The following is a 19,006-nucleotide window of genomic DNA, read 5'->3' on the forward strand; positions in this document are numbered from 1 at the left end:
AACATTTTATTAAAGGAGTGAAAGTGATATATACATTATGATCAGCACAAATAATAGTTAATGGTGATCCTCCAATCTTGTATCAGTGCTGTATTACTATATTTGATTGTGGGCATATCTGCACTTACCTTTAACCTGCTCCTGTCCTGGGCTTATTCCAGATGAGCCTAGGCCAGCTTTTAAAAATCCTGTCCAACTGACACTCATTGGCAACAGTTTGAAAGATATTCAGTCAGGACTATACGCTACCATGTTCTTTGACTGAACAATTCTCCTGCTGCTGCACCCTCCCTTTTTCTCATTTACTTCTTCATATGGGACTCTAGGAAGCTGTCTAAATGGAGCTTCTTCTGATTAGATTGAGGTATACTTTGGATGCTTATCTGTTCAAGAACTTTTTTCTTGATATCAGTGATGTAATTACAGCTGCAGCAGCAAACTTCATGGTGGTTTCTGGTGGCAAAGTCAAGGCAGAGTTGTATATTGGAAAACTGTGCACTTGAAGACCTTCCTTATAGAGAGAATAGCTTGTGTACTTCCATCATGCCTATAAAATGGTATAGTGTCAACAGTGGAATCAAATGTGACATTTTTGTAATGCCTTTCACAAGATTTAGAAACAGTTGTGGGTTACCTCTGTTTTTTCCCAAATCTTCTCATTGCAACAGTTTTCTTTATCTGTTCTATCATGACTATAAGAGCATTGCTGTGGTATATTAGTTTGGAATAAGATGTAGCCTTCCCATTACTCTTGACACATGTCTTGCCTGATAAATGATATACATTGCCTCATTGATTATGTGGTTGATGGGCTGCCAGGGCCTGCCAGTTTCCATTGGCCATTTTAGACTGCTGTGGGCATGCCCCCTCCTTTCCAGACTGCATTTAGATGACATTTCTAAACTCTCGTTGGATTGCAAAAGTAATGCTGTAGTTAACATTTCCCTTGCCTTTACTTCTGCTATGGGCATTGTTTCTAAACCCATTCTGCTTTGGCAGTGGGAAGGTCCAGTTCTTTCAAACTGCCTTTTTGCACTGTACCAAAGAGTCCTTTCTGATGGAGTTTTTAAAGGAGTTTTTGGTTCCAGCATGAACCAAAAAAGAGAACTTGCACATTAAGTTTATTTGCTTTCAGAAATAAATTCAGTCTTCACACTGTAGTTAGATGAAGGAAAATAGATAGCTTACTTTTATTGAGTAGATCTGGATACATATAGATTCATAGTAGAAAACACTTAATCATCACTGGTTCTTCGTAGATACTTTCTATAGGGTGAGAGCTGCATCCTGCAGCAGCTCCTGCTTTCAGGTCTGTCAGAAGGGTAATGGAGATTGTTAATCCCCAAGCCCAAGAAGGAGGAGGAAGTAGAAATCAGGTGACCCATGTGACACTCCACAAGCACAATAGAGATGTGTTTGCTAGAGAGACCCCCTTATGCTTATGAGACAATGCTGAGTTGACCCCTGATAATTCCAACACTTTCATCCCCACTTCTCCAGCCACTCCTGATAGCAGATCCCCAGGCAGTGAGGACTTGGAGCAAAAGCAAGAGAAGTGGGGGAAGAGCTGACTTAAGATTCTGTTAATGTAACCTTATAATAAAAACAGAGTAATACTCATGGTTGTGCTTCTTGTCTGGACTACCTCCAAGGGCTAACATCAATCTTGCAAGACTCTAAGTGTTTCTCCCCTCCTCACCTCTCCTTTTACTTTCGGAAAAACTAGGGAGAGTCCCTTACAAAACACTTCCCATGCCTTCTCTCCTTCTGTGGGATGAGAAATCTTTTATATGCCAGTTGTCCAATTTGCGGCTCTTCCTCTTGTCTCCCAAGGTCATTCCTACATACCATTATACTTGCCACCTCATCCAGTACTGGCTGCTGATCCCATGGCTGACAGGGCTGTACACAGTGGCAAAGAAGAAGAGAGAGCTGACGTTATCATGTCTTCAATCACAAAGGGCTGAACTATGCAGTCAGAGATCACTGGAAGGGAAAGAGTCAACTCCCTGAAGCCAATGCCTATCTGAGAAGCAGCTAAAAACATGAGTACTTCTAAAACTGCTGACAGCAGAGAGAGCAGCTGTGATGTGCAGCAGGAGTGCTCTTTCCCTCTTCACCTCTCCTGCAACTGGGGACTACCAGTTTTACTATCTACAGAAGAGGCAACTGAGCCACTGAATGAGTGGCAGGATAATTGCAGTCCCCGATCTCCTTACATGTCTGGTCAGTCTGGTTGTTTAGCCGACTGGAAAGCTGGCATTAGAGCAGGTTTTCCAAATTACAGACTTTTGCCCAGTGGAGGACAAGTATCAGGGATGGTGGATTTTTTATAGGACTTTAACCCTGCCAAGTTTTAGCTAGATAGCTTCATGAGTTCATTGCAATAAATGTTTGGAACATTCCTCCTGTGCCTTTTTAAAGGCAGAGATAATACGGATGAGAGAAGGACAGTACAGAAACTACTACCACATACTGGTTTCAAATTGGTAATAGCCCAGTAAAGAAAGCTGCAAAGACATAAGAAAGAAAGTTCACAAAACAAAGTGACAGATGTTTTGTTGTTTGCCCCCCTTCCCACCATGGCTGCCCATGTCAAGGGATGGGATCAAGGAGAGGCAAATGATAAAAATATTGTTGCTTTGTCATGTTGCAACCTCTTCCCCTTTTGTACACCTATGTACAAACATACATAGCATGCATGTATGAAAGTTTCAGATCCTGTGGATATATCTACCTCTAAATTCTGTCAGTTAACCTACTTTGCTTACCTAGTCCTCTAACAAATATAGCTGGAGAGAAACAGTGACTGAAAAAACAAGGCCAGATAATATAAAACACGCCTCCACAGCACAGGTTGGCTACTGCTGCTTCTTGGCCGCTAGGGAAGGAGCTAGTGATGTTATGAAGCTGAATCAATATTTTCCTAATGCAAAAATTTATCATTTACAGACTGCCATGAGTTTATTTGAATTGGCAAGCTATAAATATCCTGACAAATAAATTTCCTGGAAAAAAGTGAGTGGAGATTCTGTATTCCCAAATGGTAAATTTTTACTCAATTTATGCCATTGTCAGCTACATAACTACTTGTAAACAGGTTTAGCTGAGTTATTGGAGTGAATGTTGTGGAATAAGGCCATCTATCAGTTGATAGGACAAAAGGGAAAGTTAACAAACAATCATTATAAATGTGCAAAAATGTATATGGGAACAAAATCTTGATTTTATATTTAAACTCAGTGCAGCATTCCTTTGAGCTGCAGTGAAAGTGAATACATTTTTGTTGTTTCCCCATTTCTTCTTTTTTCGCTTTAGGTGCTCCCACAACACAATTGACTGCATTGGAGTTAGTTTAAACCTGTGCTGGGTTGTTTGGGATTATATGTAACCCTCTGCAGACTAATTGTCTGGGTCTCAACTGATCCCTTTCTGTAGTTCCCAGAACACATTAATCTCCATGTTACCACAGTTAAGCGTGTGACAATAGAACCTGTGGTTTTTAACTTTGGAATATATGGGGACTATTTATTATCCCTTGCTTGGGCCTTTTAATAAAGCAAGATAGCTCTTAAGAATACAAAAGGAAAAAGGAACATAAGAGGACGTGGAGCTTTCCCCCAATCGGAATTGCCTTTTATTGATACTTTCCCCCTTATTCTGTAATTTACCTTTCCATCTGTTGCAATATTATTTCAATCTTCCCATCTTCACTGTTAGCAGCCTGTGAGAGAAGAGCAATGAAACCTTATGTCAAGATACAAAGAAAATTGAATAGTTCGGGGAGTGGGGAAAATTTGAAGATGGCTGCCATTTTGGCAAGAGCCTTCCATATATGATAATACAAAGTTATAACTTTATTTATTTATTTATTTCACACTTTTTATAGCCTGTTCAACTCAAAAGACTGGGAAGTTTATAGCAAATGAAGATAATTTATTTGTATAGATTGATACTGAAATTAGCTTTGAAAAATTAATTTGTAATTGTTTTTATTTTTGTCTTCCTAGATTAAGTAGAGAGAAATAAAGCTGTATTCAGCAGTTGCAGATATTGATAAAGAATGAACATAAAGGATCCAAAAGTGACAGAAGGGGGCCTCAATGTCACTCTCACTATACGCCTTCTTATGCATGGAAAGGTAACTTGCTTCCCATAGAATATCTGATGAGTGGGGAACTGGATATATGCCATGGAAGATTATGTTTTAGAATGTAGGTTTGTTTCAAAGCATTAGAGATTCAGCATTATAGCTCCTATTAAGTAGGGTGGCACAACGGAGTGCCTGATCTGCTTCAAGGTCTAGATCCAGGATTTCAGATGCAGATTCCCCTGCCCAGGTTACTCCAGAGATCTCCCTCCCTCTCCCTCTCCCATGGTTTTCAAATTGTGGTCCCTTAAAATCTGTGTTTTCTTCAAATGATATGACAATGAATAATACTTCATGAAGATTTTTTAAAGTCTGTCTGTGCAATGCAGTGGAACTTGTAAGAAAAATGACTCATTGTGAGGAATGTCTGCTGCTCTGAGCAGCGTACAACCACCCAACATGTTTTTGTTGTTGTTTATTCGTTTAGTCGCTTCCGACTCTTCGTGACTTCATGGACCAGCCCACGCCAGAGCTTCCTGTCGGTCGTCAACACCCCCAGCTCCCCCAGGGACGAGTCCGTCACCTCTAGAATATCATCCATCCATCTTGCCCTTGGTCGGCCCCTCTTCCTTTTGCCTTCCACTCTCCCTAGCATCAGCATCTTCTCCAGGGTGTCCTGTCTTCTCATTATGTGGCCAAAGTATTTCAGTTTTGCCTTTAATATCATTCCCTCAAGTGAGCAGTCTGGCTTTATTTCCTGGAGGATGGACTGGTTGGATCTTCTTGCAGTCCAAGGCACTCTCAGAATTTTCCTCCAACACCACAGTTCAAAAGCATTGATCTTCCTTCGCTCAGCCTTCCTTATGGTCCAGCTCTCGCAGCCATATGTTACTATAGGGAACACCATTGCTTTAACTATGCGGGCCTTTGTTGTCAGTGTGATGTCTCTGCTCTTAACTATTTTATCGAGATTTGTCATTGCTCTTCTTCCAAGGATTAAGCGTCTTCTGATTTCCTGACTGCAGTCAGCATCTGCAGTAATCTTTGCACCTAGGAATACAAAGTCTTTCACTGCTTCTACATTTTCTCCCTCTATTTGCCAGTTATCAATCAAGCTGGTTGCCATAATCTTGGTTTTTTTGAGGTTTAGCTGCAAACCAGCTTTTGCACTTTCTTCTTTCACCTTCATCATAAGGCTCCTCAGTTCCTCTTCACTTTCAGCCATCAAAGTGGTATCATCTGCATATCTGAGATTGTTAATGTTTCTTCCAGAGATTTTAACTCCAGCCTTGGATTCCTCAAGGCCAGCGTGTCGCATGATGTGTTCTGCATACAAGTTGAATAGGTAGGGTGAGAGTATACAGCCCTGCCGTACTCCTTTCCCAATCTTAAACCAGTCTGTTGTTCCGTGGTCTGTTCTTACTGTTGCTACTTGGTCGTTATACAGATTCTTCAGGAGGCAGACAAGATGACTTGGTATCCCCATACCGCTAAGAACTTGCCACAATTTGTTATGGTCCACACAGTCAAAGGCTTTAGAATAGTCAATAAAACAGAAATAAATGTTTTTCTGAAACTCCCTGGCTTTTTCCATTATCCAGCGGATATTGGCAATTTGGTCTCTAGTTCCTCTGCCTTTTCTAAACCCAGCTTGTACATCTGGCAATTCTCGCTCCATGAAGTGCTGAAGTCTACCTTGCAGGATCTTGAGCATTACCTTACTGGCATGTGAAATGAGTGCCACTGTTCGATAGTTTGAACATTCTTTAGTGTTTCCCTTTTTTGGTACGGGGATATAAGTTGATTTTTTCCAGTCTGATGGCCATTCTTGTGTTTTCCAAATTTGCTGGCATATAGCATGCATTACCTTGACAGCATCATCTTGCAAGATTTTGAACAGTTCAGCTGGGATGCCGTCGTCTCCTGTTGCCTTGTTATTAGCAATGCTTCTTAAGGCCCACTCAACCTCACTCTTCAGGATGTCTGGCTCTAGCTCACCGACCACACCGTCAAAGCTATCCCCGATATTGTTATCCTTCCTATACAGGTTTTCTGTATATTCTTGCCACCTTTTCTTGATCTCTTCTTCTTCTGTTAGGTCCTTGCCATCTTTGTTTTTGATCATACCCATTTTTGCCTGGAATTTACCTCCAATGTTTCTAATTTTCTGGAAGAGGTCTCTTGTCCTTCCTATTCTATTGTCTTCTTCCACTTCCGCGCATTGCTTGTTTAAAAATAATTCCTTATCTCTTCTGGCTAACCTCTGGAATTTTGCATTTAATTGGGCATATCTCCCCCTATCACTGTTGCCTTTTGCTTTCCTTCTTTCTTGGGCTACTTCTAGTGTCTCAGCAGACAGCCATTTTGCCTTCTTGGTTTTCTCTTTCTTTGGGATGTATTTTGTTGCCGCCTCCTGAACAATGCTGCCAACTTCTGTCCAGAGTTCTTCCGGGACCCTATCTACTAAGTCCAGTCCCTTAAATCTATTCTTCACCTCCACTGCATATTCCTGAGGAATATTAGTGAGCTCATATCTAGCTGATCTGTGGGTCTTCCCTAATCTCTTTAGTCTGATCCTAAATTGTGCAAGAAGAAGTTCGTGATCTGAACTACAGTCAGCTCCAGGCCTTGTTTTTACCGACTGTACAGATGTCCGCCACCTTTGGCTGCAAAGGATGTAATCAATCTGATTTCGGTGTTGTCCATCTGGTGAAGTCCATGTATAAAGCCGTCTCTTAGGTTGTTGGAAGAGAGTGTTTGTTATGCAGAGTGAATTGTCTTGGCAAAATTCTATCAGCCTGTGTCCTGCTTCGTTTTGTTCTCCCAGGCCATACTTACCTGTAATTCGAGGTGTCATTTGACTGCCCACCTTAGCATTCCAGTCTCCTGTGATGAAAATAACATCTCTTTTAGGCGTGTTGTCCAGTAGGTGCTGCAGATCCTCATAGAACTGCTCTACTTCAGCTTCTTCAGCATTTGTGGTTGGGGCGTATATTTGGATCACTGTGATGTTAGATGGCTTGCCCTGAATTCGAATTGAGATCATTCTGTCATTTTTTGGGTTGTATCCAAGCACTGCTTTCGCCACTTTACTATTAATTATGAAGGCTACTCCATTTCTTCTGTGGTCCTCTTGTCCGCAGTAGTAGATCTGGTGGTCATTTGATGTGAAGTGGCCCATTCCAGTCCATTTCAGTTCACTGACGCCCAGAATGTCTATCTTTAATCTTGACATCTCACCAATAACCACATCCAATTTGCCCTGGCTCATAGATCTTACATTCCAGGTTCCGATGGTGTGTTGATCCTTAGAACATCGGATTCGCCGTTCACCACCAGCACCGTCGGCCGCTAGCCGTCCTTTCGGCTTTGAGCTAGCTGCGTCATCACGTCTGGGGCTAGTTGAGCTCATCCTCTGTTCCTCCCCAGTAGCATTTTGACCATCTTCCGACCTGGGGGTCTCATCTTCCGATGGTATACCGACATATCTCTGGTTGTACTGATCCATTTAGTTTTCACGGCAAGAATACTGAGGTGGGTTGCCATTACCTTCCCCAGGGATCGCATTTAGTCTGACCTCTCTGTCATGACCTTCCCGTCTTGGGTGGCCCTTCACGGTTTAGCTCATGGCATCATTGAGGTGCTCAAGCTCCAGCACCACGACAAGGTAACGATCCTTTGCTGAAGACCCAACATGTAAATGGACTAAAAACAATACGAATTAAATTTTAAAACATAATCACCCATTATAATAGCATAAAACCAGGAAATATATCCAGTTATGCATTCCATAGATTTATGTATGTGTTCCATCTTTCTAGACCAGGGTTTCTCAACCAGGGTTCCGTGGAACCCTAGGGTTCCACAAGAGGTCACTAGGGGTTCCCTGGGAGACCAGATTTACTTTAAAAATTATTTCAAATTCAGGCAACTTCACATTAAAGAGGTAAGTTTCATTCTTTATTTTTAGTTTAAGAACACTGTTAATGCATATATGCAGGCCTACACATGAAACCAATATAAGTTTGTAACTTCTGGCCTGTATTTGAGCCTGAATGTGCAGAGGTTCCCCGGGGCCTGAAAAATATTTCAAGCGTTCCTCCAGGGTCAAAAAGGCTGGTGTAGACATTTGGGGACACGGTGGCGCTGCGGGTTAAACCGCTGAGCTGTCGATCGGAAGGTCGGCGGTTCGAAACCGCGCGGCGGGGTGAGCTCCCGTTGCTCGTCTCAGCTCCTGCACACCAAGCAGTTCGAAAACATGCAAATGTGAGTAGATTAATTGGTACCGCTTCGGCGGGAAGGTAACGGCGTTCCGTGAGTCATGCTGGCCACATGACCCGGAAGTGTCCTATGGACAACGCCGGCTCCAAGGCTTTGAAACGGAGATGAGCACCGCCCCCTAGAGTCGGACACGACTGGACTTTACGTCAAGGGAAACCTTTACCTTTACCTTTAGACATTTGGAACATAATGACCCTTCCAAGAACCATTTGTGCCAAACTAACCACAACCTTAAAGAAACATTTCTTCTTCAGGAATGAGCAATCTGTTCTCCTCTCCTCAATTATTTAACTGAGGAAAATATTCCGTACTGCCTCTGAATGCAAAACAGCTAGATATTTTTAAATTTTAAGTTATTTGCCTTATCCAAGTGAACACAGTTCTGTATAGGAATGTGTCCAAAGATTGTGCTATCTTATTTTTCTGATTTTTACTGTAGATCTTATTCAAACTCTTGATAGAATTAGAGCTAAGTGGTAATCAGTTGGCTAAGAGAAGGAACATTGCCCCAGTTAGCGCTGGAATGGCCTTATGAACCTGTTCCAAGAAGCCATATGAAACTATCTGGCTTTCCATCCCTGCAGGGATATATTAGCCTTTGCAAATATACAGGAGTCTATTGGCTTTACAGAGAGGGAGCACCTTCAACCATAGCACTGTAGCCAGACCACAAATTGCAGGCTATCTTTAAAAATTGAGCACAGAGACAGTAGATTATGGGTCACAGAAAATATAGAATACTGTAGCATTATTAATAATTAAAAAATCATATTGATATGAACTACATTTGAGAGAACTGGAGAATATCTGGTGGGGGGCTCCTTTTTTTCTCTTTTTGCTCCATATGTCATGCTGATCTGAGTCTGTCTAAAGAGCTGGTCCTGTCCAGTCACCTGCAGAATCCCCATCTTTTTCAAATTCATTGTTGTTAGTTGACATGCTTATGCTAAAGAAGCTGAGAACAGAGATATCGTAGAATCATAGAATTAAAGGGTTGGAAGTGACCTTAAAGATCATCTAGTTTAACCCCCTGCCCAATGCAGAAATGCACCCCCAACAGTTGGCTGTGCAGCCTTTGTTTCCAATGAAGGTGAGTCTACCATGTCCTGAGGGAGTCTCTTCCATTGCTGAACAGCTCTTCCCAGTAGGGAATATTTCCCTGATGTCAGACTAAAATCTACTTCCTTGTCATTTAAATCTATTGTTTCTGGTTCTGTCTTCTGAAATGACTCTGACCTATCTTCAACGTGACATTTCTTTAAATACTTGAAGACAGCTATCATATCTTCCTGCTGCCTTCTCTCTTCTAACCTATGTTTTTCCTGGCTGCTCTCTTTTGGTCACACTGGTTTACATCCTTCCTAAAATGTGGTGCCAGAACTGGACACAATGTCTTATAATCTGACCAATGCCAAAGTACTATGATTTGGTTTGATCATCTAAGAAATTGACCTGGACTATCTGCCTGAATGGTTCAAAAGAAATTTACATTGTGGAAAATGTGAGAACAACTGATGTGCCATGCAGAGAGTGGGATTCCCCACATGCCATAAGCTAGCAACTGTGGCAGCACTGAGTGTAGCAGAATCTCCCACCAGCCAGCATCATTACATAGGAGACTTCGGACACACTCCACAATAAACTTGCTGGATCAGGAAAATCTGATAAAGGAAGAGCAGGCTGGTTTTAGAGAAGGTAGAGGCACTATTGATCAATATCTGGTCCTACAGCACTTGTTCGAAAAATATTCAACCAACAGTGTGGTATCACTGTATGCTGCCTTTATAGATCTTAAGGCAACCTTTGATTCCGTATCCAGAACCAGATTATGGGAGAAGCTGGAAGCCTCATCAATTGACTGTAGGCTTCTCTATTTAACCTGAACCCTGCATACTAATAGGATTCTGAAGGTCAGGTGCAATATGCAAGTGTTTCTCTCGAAGCCAGTTAAGACTCAAAAGGGGGTAAAACAGGGATGCATTTTGGCCCCCTTGCTTTTCAACTTTTATATCAATGGTATGGTGAGATGTCTAAACAATCCAAATCTCCATCCCCCTAAACTAGGGGATCGCAGCATTACCCTGCTGCTTTATGCAGATGATGCTGTAGCTCTTTCCAGAACACCAACAGGCCTCAAAACAGCTTGTAGAACTCTGGTCCAATACTGCAACAATGATCGTTTGGAAATAAACTATAAAAAAACTAAGATTATGGCATTTGCCAAAAGGCCAAAGCTCCATTCATGGAGCATTAATGGCCATAGAATAGTGACTTCCTTTAAGTACTTAGGAGTAGTCATGCATGCCACTGGCTCGAGGAGAGCCCACTGTGAATATACTGCTGCTAGATCTGCTAATGCCATCATCAAATTATTCCACTCCAAGGGAGGATCTAAGATCTATGAACCAGGGCAAATTGGATGTGGTTATTGGTGAGATGTCAAGATTAAAGATAGACATTTTGGGCGTCAGTGAACTGAAATGGACTGGAATGGGCCACTTCACATCAAATGACCACCAGATCTACTACTGTGGACAAGAGGACCACAGAAGAAATGGAGTAGCCTTCATAATTAATAGTAAAGTGGCGAAAGCAGTGCTTGGATACAATCCAAAAAGCGACAGAATGTTCTCAATTCGAATTCAGGGCAAGCCATCTAACATCACAGTGATCCAAATATACGCCCCAACCACAAATGCTGAAGAAGCTGAAATAGAGCAGTTCTATGAGGATCTGCAGCACCTACTGGACGACACGCCTAAAAGAGATGTTATTTTCATCACGGGAGACTGGAATGCTAAGGTGGGCAGTAAAATGACACCTGGAATTACAGGTAAGCATGGCCTGGGAGAACAAAACAAAGCAGGACATAGGCTGATAGAATTTTGCCAAGACAACTCACTCTGCATAACAAACACTCTCTTCCAACAACCTAAGAGACAGCTTTATACATGGACTTCACCATATAGACAACACCGAAATCAGATTGACTACATCCTTTGCAGACAAAGGTGGCGGACATCTATACAGTTGGTAAAAACAAGACCTGGAGCTGACTGTAGTTCAGATCACGAACTTCTTATTGCACAATTTAGGATCAGACTAAAGAGATTAGGGAAGACCCACAGATCAGCTAGATATGAGCTCACTAATATCCCTAAGGAATATGCAGTGGAGGTGAAGAATAGATTTAAGGGACTGGACTTAGTAGATAGGGTCCCGGAAGAACTAGGGACAGAAGTTTGCAACATTGTTCAGGAGGCGGCAACAAAATACATCCCAAAGAAAGAGAAAACCAAGAAAGCAAAATGGCTGTCTGCTGAGACACTAGAAGTAGCCCAAGAAAGAAGGAAAGCAAAAGGCAACAGTGATAGGGGGAGATATGCCCAATTAAATGCAAAATTCCAGAGGTTAGCCAGAAGAGATATGGAATTATTTTTAAACAAGCAATGCGCGGAAGTGGAAGAAGACAATAGAATCGGAAGGACAAGAGACCTCTTCCAGAAAATTAGAAACATTGGAAGTAAATTCCAGGCCAAAATGGGCATAATCAAAAACAAAGATGGCAAGGACCTAACAGAAGAAGAAGAGATCAAGAAAAGGTGGCAAGAATATACAGAAGACCTGTATAGGAAGGATAACAATATTGGGGATAGCTTTGACGGTGTGGTCAGTGAGCTAGAGCCAGACATCCTGAAGAGTGAGGTTGAGTGGGCCTTCAGAAGCATTGCTAATAACAAGGCAGCAGGAGACAACGGCATCCCAGCTGAACTGTTCAAAATCTTGCAGGATGATGTTGTCAAGGTAATGCATGCTATATGCCAGCAAATTTGGAAAACACAAGAATGGCCATCAGATTGGAAAAAATCAACTTATATCCCCATACCAAAAAAGGGAAACACTAAAGAATGTTCAAACTATCGAACAGTGGCACTCATTTCACATGCCAGTAAGGTAATGCTCAAGATCCTGCAAGGTAGACTTCAGCAGTTCATGGAGCGAGAATTGCCAGATGTACAAGCTGGGTTTAGAAAAGGCAGAGGAACTAGAGACCAAATTGCCAATATCCGCTGGATAATGGGAAAAGCCAGGGAGTTTCAGAAAAACATCTATTTTTGTTGTATTGACTATTTTAAGGCCTTTGACTGTGTGGACCATAACTAATTGTGGCAAGTTCTTAGTGGTATGGAGATACCAAGTCATCTTGTCTGCCTCCTGAAGAATCTGTATAACGACCAAGTAGCAACAGTAAGAACAGACCACAGAACAACGGACTGGTTTAAGGTGGAAAAGGAGTACGGCAGGGCTGTATACTCTCACCCTACCTATTCAACTTGTACGCAGAACACATCATGCAACTTGCTGGGCTTGAGAAATCCAAGGCTGGAGTCAGAATCATTAACAATCTCAGATATGCTGATGATACCACTTTGATGGCTGAAAGCGAAGAGGAACTGAGGAGCCTTATGATGAAGGTGAAAGAAGAAAGTGCAAAAGCTGGCTTGCAGCTAAACCTCAAAAAAACCAAGATTATGGCAACCAGCTTGATTGATAACTGGCAAATAGAGGGAGAAAATGTAGAAGCAGTGAAAGACTTTGTATTCCTAGGTGCAAAGATTACTGCAGATGCTGACTGCAGTCAGGAAATCAGAAGACATTTAATCCTTGGGAGAAGAGCAATGACAAATCTTGATAAAATAGTTAAGAGCAGAGACATCACACTGACAACAAAGGTCCGCATAGTTAAAGCAATGGTGTTCCCCGTAGTAACATATGGCTGTGAGAGCTGGACCATAAGGAAGGCTGAGAGAAGGAAGATCGATGCTTTTGAACTGTGGTGTTGGAGGAAAATTCTGAGAGTGCCTTGGACTGCAAGAAGATCAAACCAGTCCATCCTCCAGGAAATCAAGCCAGACTGCTCACTTGAGGGAATGATATTAAAGGCAAAACTGAAATCCTTTGGCCACATAATGAGAAGACAGGACACCCTGGAGAAGATGCTGATGGTAGGGAGAGTGGAAGGCAAAAGGAAGAGGGGCCGACCAAGGGCAAGATGGATGGATGATATTCTAGAGGTGATGGACTCATCCCTGGGGGAGCTGGGGGTGTTGACGACCGAAAGGAAGTTCTGGTGTGGGCTGGTCCATGAAGTCACGAAGAGTCGGAAGCGACTGAACGAATAAACAACAACAAGGGAGGATACTTTGTTCCAGCCACACTTAATCTCTTTCAGGCGAAGCCACTAGCCCAGTTCCTTTACGGAACTCTGGTTGGCTCCCCAGCTTTTTGTTTCACCTCTTGTTTCACCTCTTTGGAGAGAGTACAATCTAAATTCATCAGAGCAGCTTTCTCTCTCGTAGTGTCCCCAACGCACATTTACAACTGGAGACAGGTAGAAGTTGAATCAAGAGTTTATGGAATCAACTTCCATAAACCTTTGGTTAAAGCTTAACTTCTATCCTCAAGGCCTAGTACCATTAATTCTCCAGGACAATTTTCAATCCACATGGATCTGTTGAAAGTCCTGGCAAATCTAGCATGCCTCATTAGCATGTGAATTAGCATATAAATTGAGTTGAAGAAGCTGTTCATTGCCACTGCCACTTCCTGTCTCTCTCTTTTCTCCTTCTTCCACCCAGGGAGAAGCAAGCATTCTGCTCTGCTCTCCATTCATCAGGGCCATGTACTCGGGCCTTGATTAAAGATTCTGCCCCTTTCTTTCACACAGCCCTTGGCAGCAAAGACAGCTGAGGGTTTAGGGCAAACTAAGTATTTAGAAAGAAAGAAGAACAAAGGAACGTCATCTTTTCCATAAAGATGGATGTAACAGAAGCAACAATAAAGTCAGTAAGAAATTCTTAACCTAATTTGTCTAAGCGTGTGATTCTTTATGCTTGGGAGGGCTGAGTGTGTAAGATCCATAACCTGACATGCTCATTGAAGCTATCTAAGAGAATTTTCTTTTTCTGTGCCAGCATCTCAGCTGTGTTATAAGCTCTGCTCCATTTCAGTGGTTCTAGCAGGCCACTAAATTGGCTTCATTGGGTTATGGGCCCAGGCTTTTTTCAGAAAGAGAAATTTTCTTTGGGGCTTGTTTTGTTTTTTGCATGAGCGTTGTTGTTTTTGGGAGAATACTCAGTCTAGCTACTGAGGGGTTATCTTACACAAAAAGAAAAAGCCTTAAGCATAAAGTGAAGAAATTTTCCTTGTTGAAGTAATTTTAAATCCTTTTGCTTAGACAAGATGGTCAGTATACTGCCTTACAACCCGATGATTTTTAAACTCAAACCAGGAGAATTTTATCCCTGGAGAATTTGGGTAGAGAGGCAGGCAAAGGTTCTGAATCTGTATAATGTTTTAAAGGAAAATCCTCCTAGTCTAGATTCAGAAAACTATGCAAACTGGGCAGCCAGTGACCTGAAACTGCAAGAACTAATTATGAGTTCCTTGAATGGATCAATGTTGGTGTAGATCCAGCACAGAAAGACTGCAAAAGAAATGATGGAGGAATTGTTTAAACTCTTTGGAGAAGGAGGAGACTCCCAAGTTGTTAATTTGGTGAGAGAGTTATCCAATGTAAAGCTGCAACCAGATGGAGATACTGATGAGCATATTTCCAAAGTTCAATCATTATTGCACAAGCTTGCTTATAATGATGTGATTTTGGATAATAGAATTCAAGTTGGATTTTTATTAGGATCTCTCCCTCAAAGTTTCTCAAGCTTTGCTGCAAGTTACAGAGAATCTACCCAGCCTCTCTCAGATTTAATTCAACAATTGAAATCTGAACATTACAGGCAGACTTTCTATTCAAATGCAAAACAGACGCATCAAGAGGCAAGCTAGTTTTCAAAGCTTCAGGGCAAAGATGGAGGTCAGAAGCAGAAAAGTGCTTCAAAGACAAAGAAAGCCATCAAGTGCCATTTTTGTGGAAAGAGTGGACACTTAAAGAAAAATTGTTAGGCCAGGAAGGCAGATCAGAAAACCAACAGACAAAAGGCTCCAGAAACAACTCTTGTTGCATTTTCAGCAATTAATAAAAGTGGCTCTTCTTTTATTAGACAGTGTGTCATGAGTAAGGATGGTGAGCAGGGGGCTCCCATCCAGACTGTTAAGCGCATGCATAGCACTGAGGAATTAGGTACCATTCAAAGAGACACAGATCGGGACCGCCTTAACCTTTGGGGTTTATATGGCTGGGTTTTTCCCACGCTTCTTCAGTTTGTTAGGATTCCTGTTATGTACAAGCAATAAAACATTAGAGACCAGTTCCTTGTCTCAGAGTGTTTCCTGGCAGTTAGGACACAGTGGATGCAGTATGCATATGATTAATGATCCAGATTTCTTTATTGAATTGAACCCAAGTTCAAAGGAAGAAATCAGTTTGGCTCCCAGTAGAAGGGGAGGGATGTGCCTCCTCAGGTGTAGAAATGGAACCACCCAGAGAAATATGATTGCAACTAACATTTTGTATGTTCCAGGATTGAGAACGAACCTGATTAGTACATCTGTCCTCATGAAAAAGGGGCATACCCTTCGATTCAAATGTAATAGATGCTAAATAATGGATCAAAGAGGTGTCTTTTTAACAGGATTCCTAGATCAAGGTTTGATTTTTCTCCATTGTGAGAGGACAGGCATGCCACGTGTGGCTAGTCACCAAGGAAGGAAGGACAACAGAGCCACTTTCTGGGACAGAAAATTTGAATGCAGAGATTCAAATGCAATTCTCCAGATGAAGAAAAATGGATTGGCAAGCAAGGACTGTGGTAAGACTTATGCAAGGCTCAAAGAGTGCATGCAGGGAAAGGCCACAAGGCCTGCAACTTCAAAACAAAGCACCACGTGCTCCAAGCAGCCCCTGGAGCAGAATCACACCGAGCTGTGTGGGCCAATTCAGGCATCTGTTGGGGGTAACAGACGGGGGGAAGTAGCAGTGACAGTTACTTACCTACAAAATAGATTACCAACAAAAGCAACAGATGAAACAGAGCCAAATAAGAATCCTCAATAGCACTGCAGAAGGGGGAGGTGATGATGACTTGTTCAAAGAACCTTACCCAGTGTTTCCAGATGCAGCAAGCAGGCAAGCCCAGAGAGAGGACATCAAGACGGAGACTCCGCCTGAGTCAGATGATGAGGAACCAGGAGGAACAGAAGGGGCAGAGATGCAGTATCATCCAGACCTGAGTCCTGTTCTGGACCTGAGGCACTCATCGCGACCCAACAAGGGAGTTCCAGCCAAGCGACTGTCCTACCTCACAGGAGTGGCATTGCCGAAAGAGCCTACATAATGGAAGGAAGTACAGCAGCTTCCACCAGCTGAAGCAAGTAAGTGGAGGAAAGCAGCTCAAGAAGAGTTTGAGGCTCTGCAACACAACAACACTTGAACACTCACAAAGTTACCTGTTGGCAAAAAGGCAATTGGTTGCAAATGAGTCTTTAAGGCCAAACAGAATGAGAAGGGAGAAGTCCAAAGGTGCAAAGCTAGACTGGTAGCCAAGGGCTATTCACAAAAGTATGGGGAAGATTGTGACCAAACTTTTGCACCTGTTGTGACCCACACAACAATTCGACTTCTCTTAAGTCTAGCTGCAAGTAGAAACGTGCACGTGGAACATATAGACATTAAAGCAACATTCTTGCATGGGGAAATTCAGGAGGAGTTGTATATGCAACAACCTGAAGGGTTCACTGATCCAAAGAACCAGCATTTAGTGTGTAGGCTTCAGAAGGGGATCTATGGGCTGAAACCAGCAGCCAGGGCCTGGAATGTGAAATTAAACCAGATGCTAATAAAGCAAGGTTTCACTCAAGGCAAAGCTGATCCTGCCTTTACACACAGCACAAGAATGGCAGAGACATGTTCATTCTGACATTCGTGGATGATCTGATTCTCTGTTATGAGTGTCAAAGGGACATTGATGAAATTGTATCCAATTTGAACACAGAAGTAGAGGTGAAATGCCTTGGGAAGGTTAGCTACTACTTGGGGATACAAATTGAGAGAGAAGAGAGACTGACTCTTATGGCACTGCATTTTATACCTCATGTTTGTTCAGTGAGGAACCATTGATGATCAGAGTGTCATAGGATACTTTGTGAAAAGCTTTTCCAAAATCAATATATATTTCATCTATAGAATGCTCATAATCTATTAAGGTAGTACCCAAAAACAAAATAAGTTTAGTCTGGTACTTGTTAACAAATCCATGCTGACATCTAGTTAGTTTCTGGCTTTGGTTTCAAGGTGTTTACAGAACATTCATTTTATTATCCACTCTGGAACTTTCCCAGGTATCAATATCAAACTAACTCAGCTCTCAGCTATAATTCTCTAGATCCTCCTTTCCTGCTTTTTTGAAGTTCTTCATCCACCTGTCACCTCACCAGTCCTCCAGGATCTCTCATGGTAACAGCCAGATCATCAGCTAGTTCCTTCAGTATCCTATGGAGATTTAAATTCATTCAAAACAAATAATGCTGACCCATACAAGAGTCAGCAAAAAATTACACCAGCATAAAATCTGCTGTTCCACTGCAGATCCCTATCCTGCCTTATTGTCACAGTTTCAAGTCACAACAGTTTCCTGATTCCCTCATAATGGATGATAAAAATCTAACACATTTTATACAGTTTGAGGGTGTCCTTGGACAGTGTTAGGATAAGAAGAAAAATAATAGTTCAAGTTACCCAATGAAAATATACAAAGAAGTTGGAGAATAACAGATTTTATCATTCACAGGATCAAAACTTCAAAGAAATAATGATTCTAGCCATGAAATAAAGAGAAACATATTACTTGGGAGTCTCAGAAAAGGGTGTTGCAGATTCTTGCTGTAACCCAGGGCTGTTAATCTACAGGTAGTACAAGTTTCCATCTTCTTCTGGTGCTTTTCAGTATTTCCAGGAACTGCTGTGGACAAACAACTAGACTCTTGGGGTGAAGTATTGTCAATATGCAGGTGATTCTATTTCAAGTTCATCCCTGGTTCTGAGATTCTAAAGGGAAACTGCCAGCTGTTTCAGATTGGGTAAACAAGCTGAAAGTTAATCCAGATAAGATAGGGAAGCCAAGTACTCTAAACTGTGGCTTACAAGTAGTCTTCAGTAGATTTGTACTATCCTTTGAAAGACTAAGTGTGCAACTTGGGAATCATCCTTTATAGTGTCTGGTTCTAACTGATGAAGTTTAGCCAAGTGATCTAGCCAACACTGTTTTTAAGGTATTAGACTAGATTCCTTGCTTTAATTATTCATATGCTAATAATATCTAAGCTGGAATGTACTCACCATCACTTTGCCTTTAAAGATGGTCCAGAAATAACAGCTGATTTTTATTGTAAGACATAGTGCTGCAAGCTTTTAGGAAAGCCTTCCAAGACTTATTACCTTTGGTCTTTTCCTTAATGGGTTTTATGATCTGTTCTGGGTTGCAGCTGCTAAAGTGTCTGATTTTTATAGAATGGCAGGATACTTTACCTGTAGGGTTTGTGGGTGTGATTACTTTTATTTATTACCAAATGATTTCATTGTGCGTGATTTTATTGATAGAAGCAAATGTGTGTGAAGGAGGGGTCCTTTAAAGGGGCCAGTAAGTATTTCAAACATTTCAATATCTGATCTACTTGATT

The 19,006-nt window shown here is 41.8% G+C and overlaps 1 protein-coding gene across 3 annotated transcripts in view; it reads left to right on the plus strand.

The window, feature by feature from the left end:
- The window catches only part of LOC134495136 (poly(rC)-binding protein 3-like), a 166,723-nt gene that overhangs the window by 90,315 nt on the left and 57,402 nt on the right, over positions 1–19,006 (plus strand). For all 3 annotated transcript variants that reach the window (XM_063300326.1, XM_063300325.1, XM_063300327.1), the window contains exon 2: positions 4,011–4,141. In XM_063300326.1, coding sequence (XP_063156396.1) covers positions 4,064–4,141 — 78 coding nt within the window. In that variant the 5' untranslated portion in view covers positions 4,011–4,063. The remainder of the gene's footprint in view (positions 1–4,010; positions 4,142–19,006) is intronic.

Source organism: Candoia aspera, chromosome 4 (assembly GCF_035149785.1).
Source record: "Candoia aspera isolate rCanAsp1 chromosome 4, rCanAsp1.hap2, whole genome shotgun sequence".
NCBI classification, from domain to species: domain Eukaryota; kingdom Metazoa; phylum Chordata; class Lepidosauria; order Squamata; family Boidae; genus Candoia; species Candoia aspera.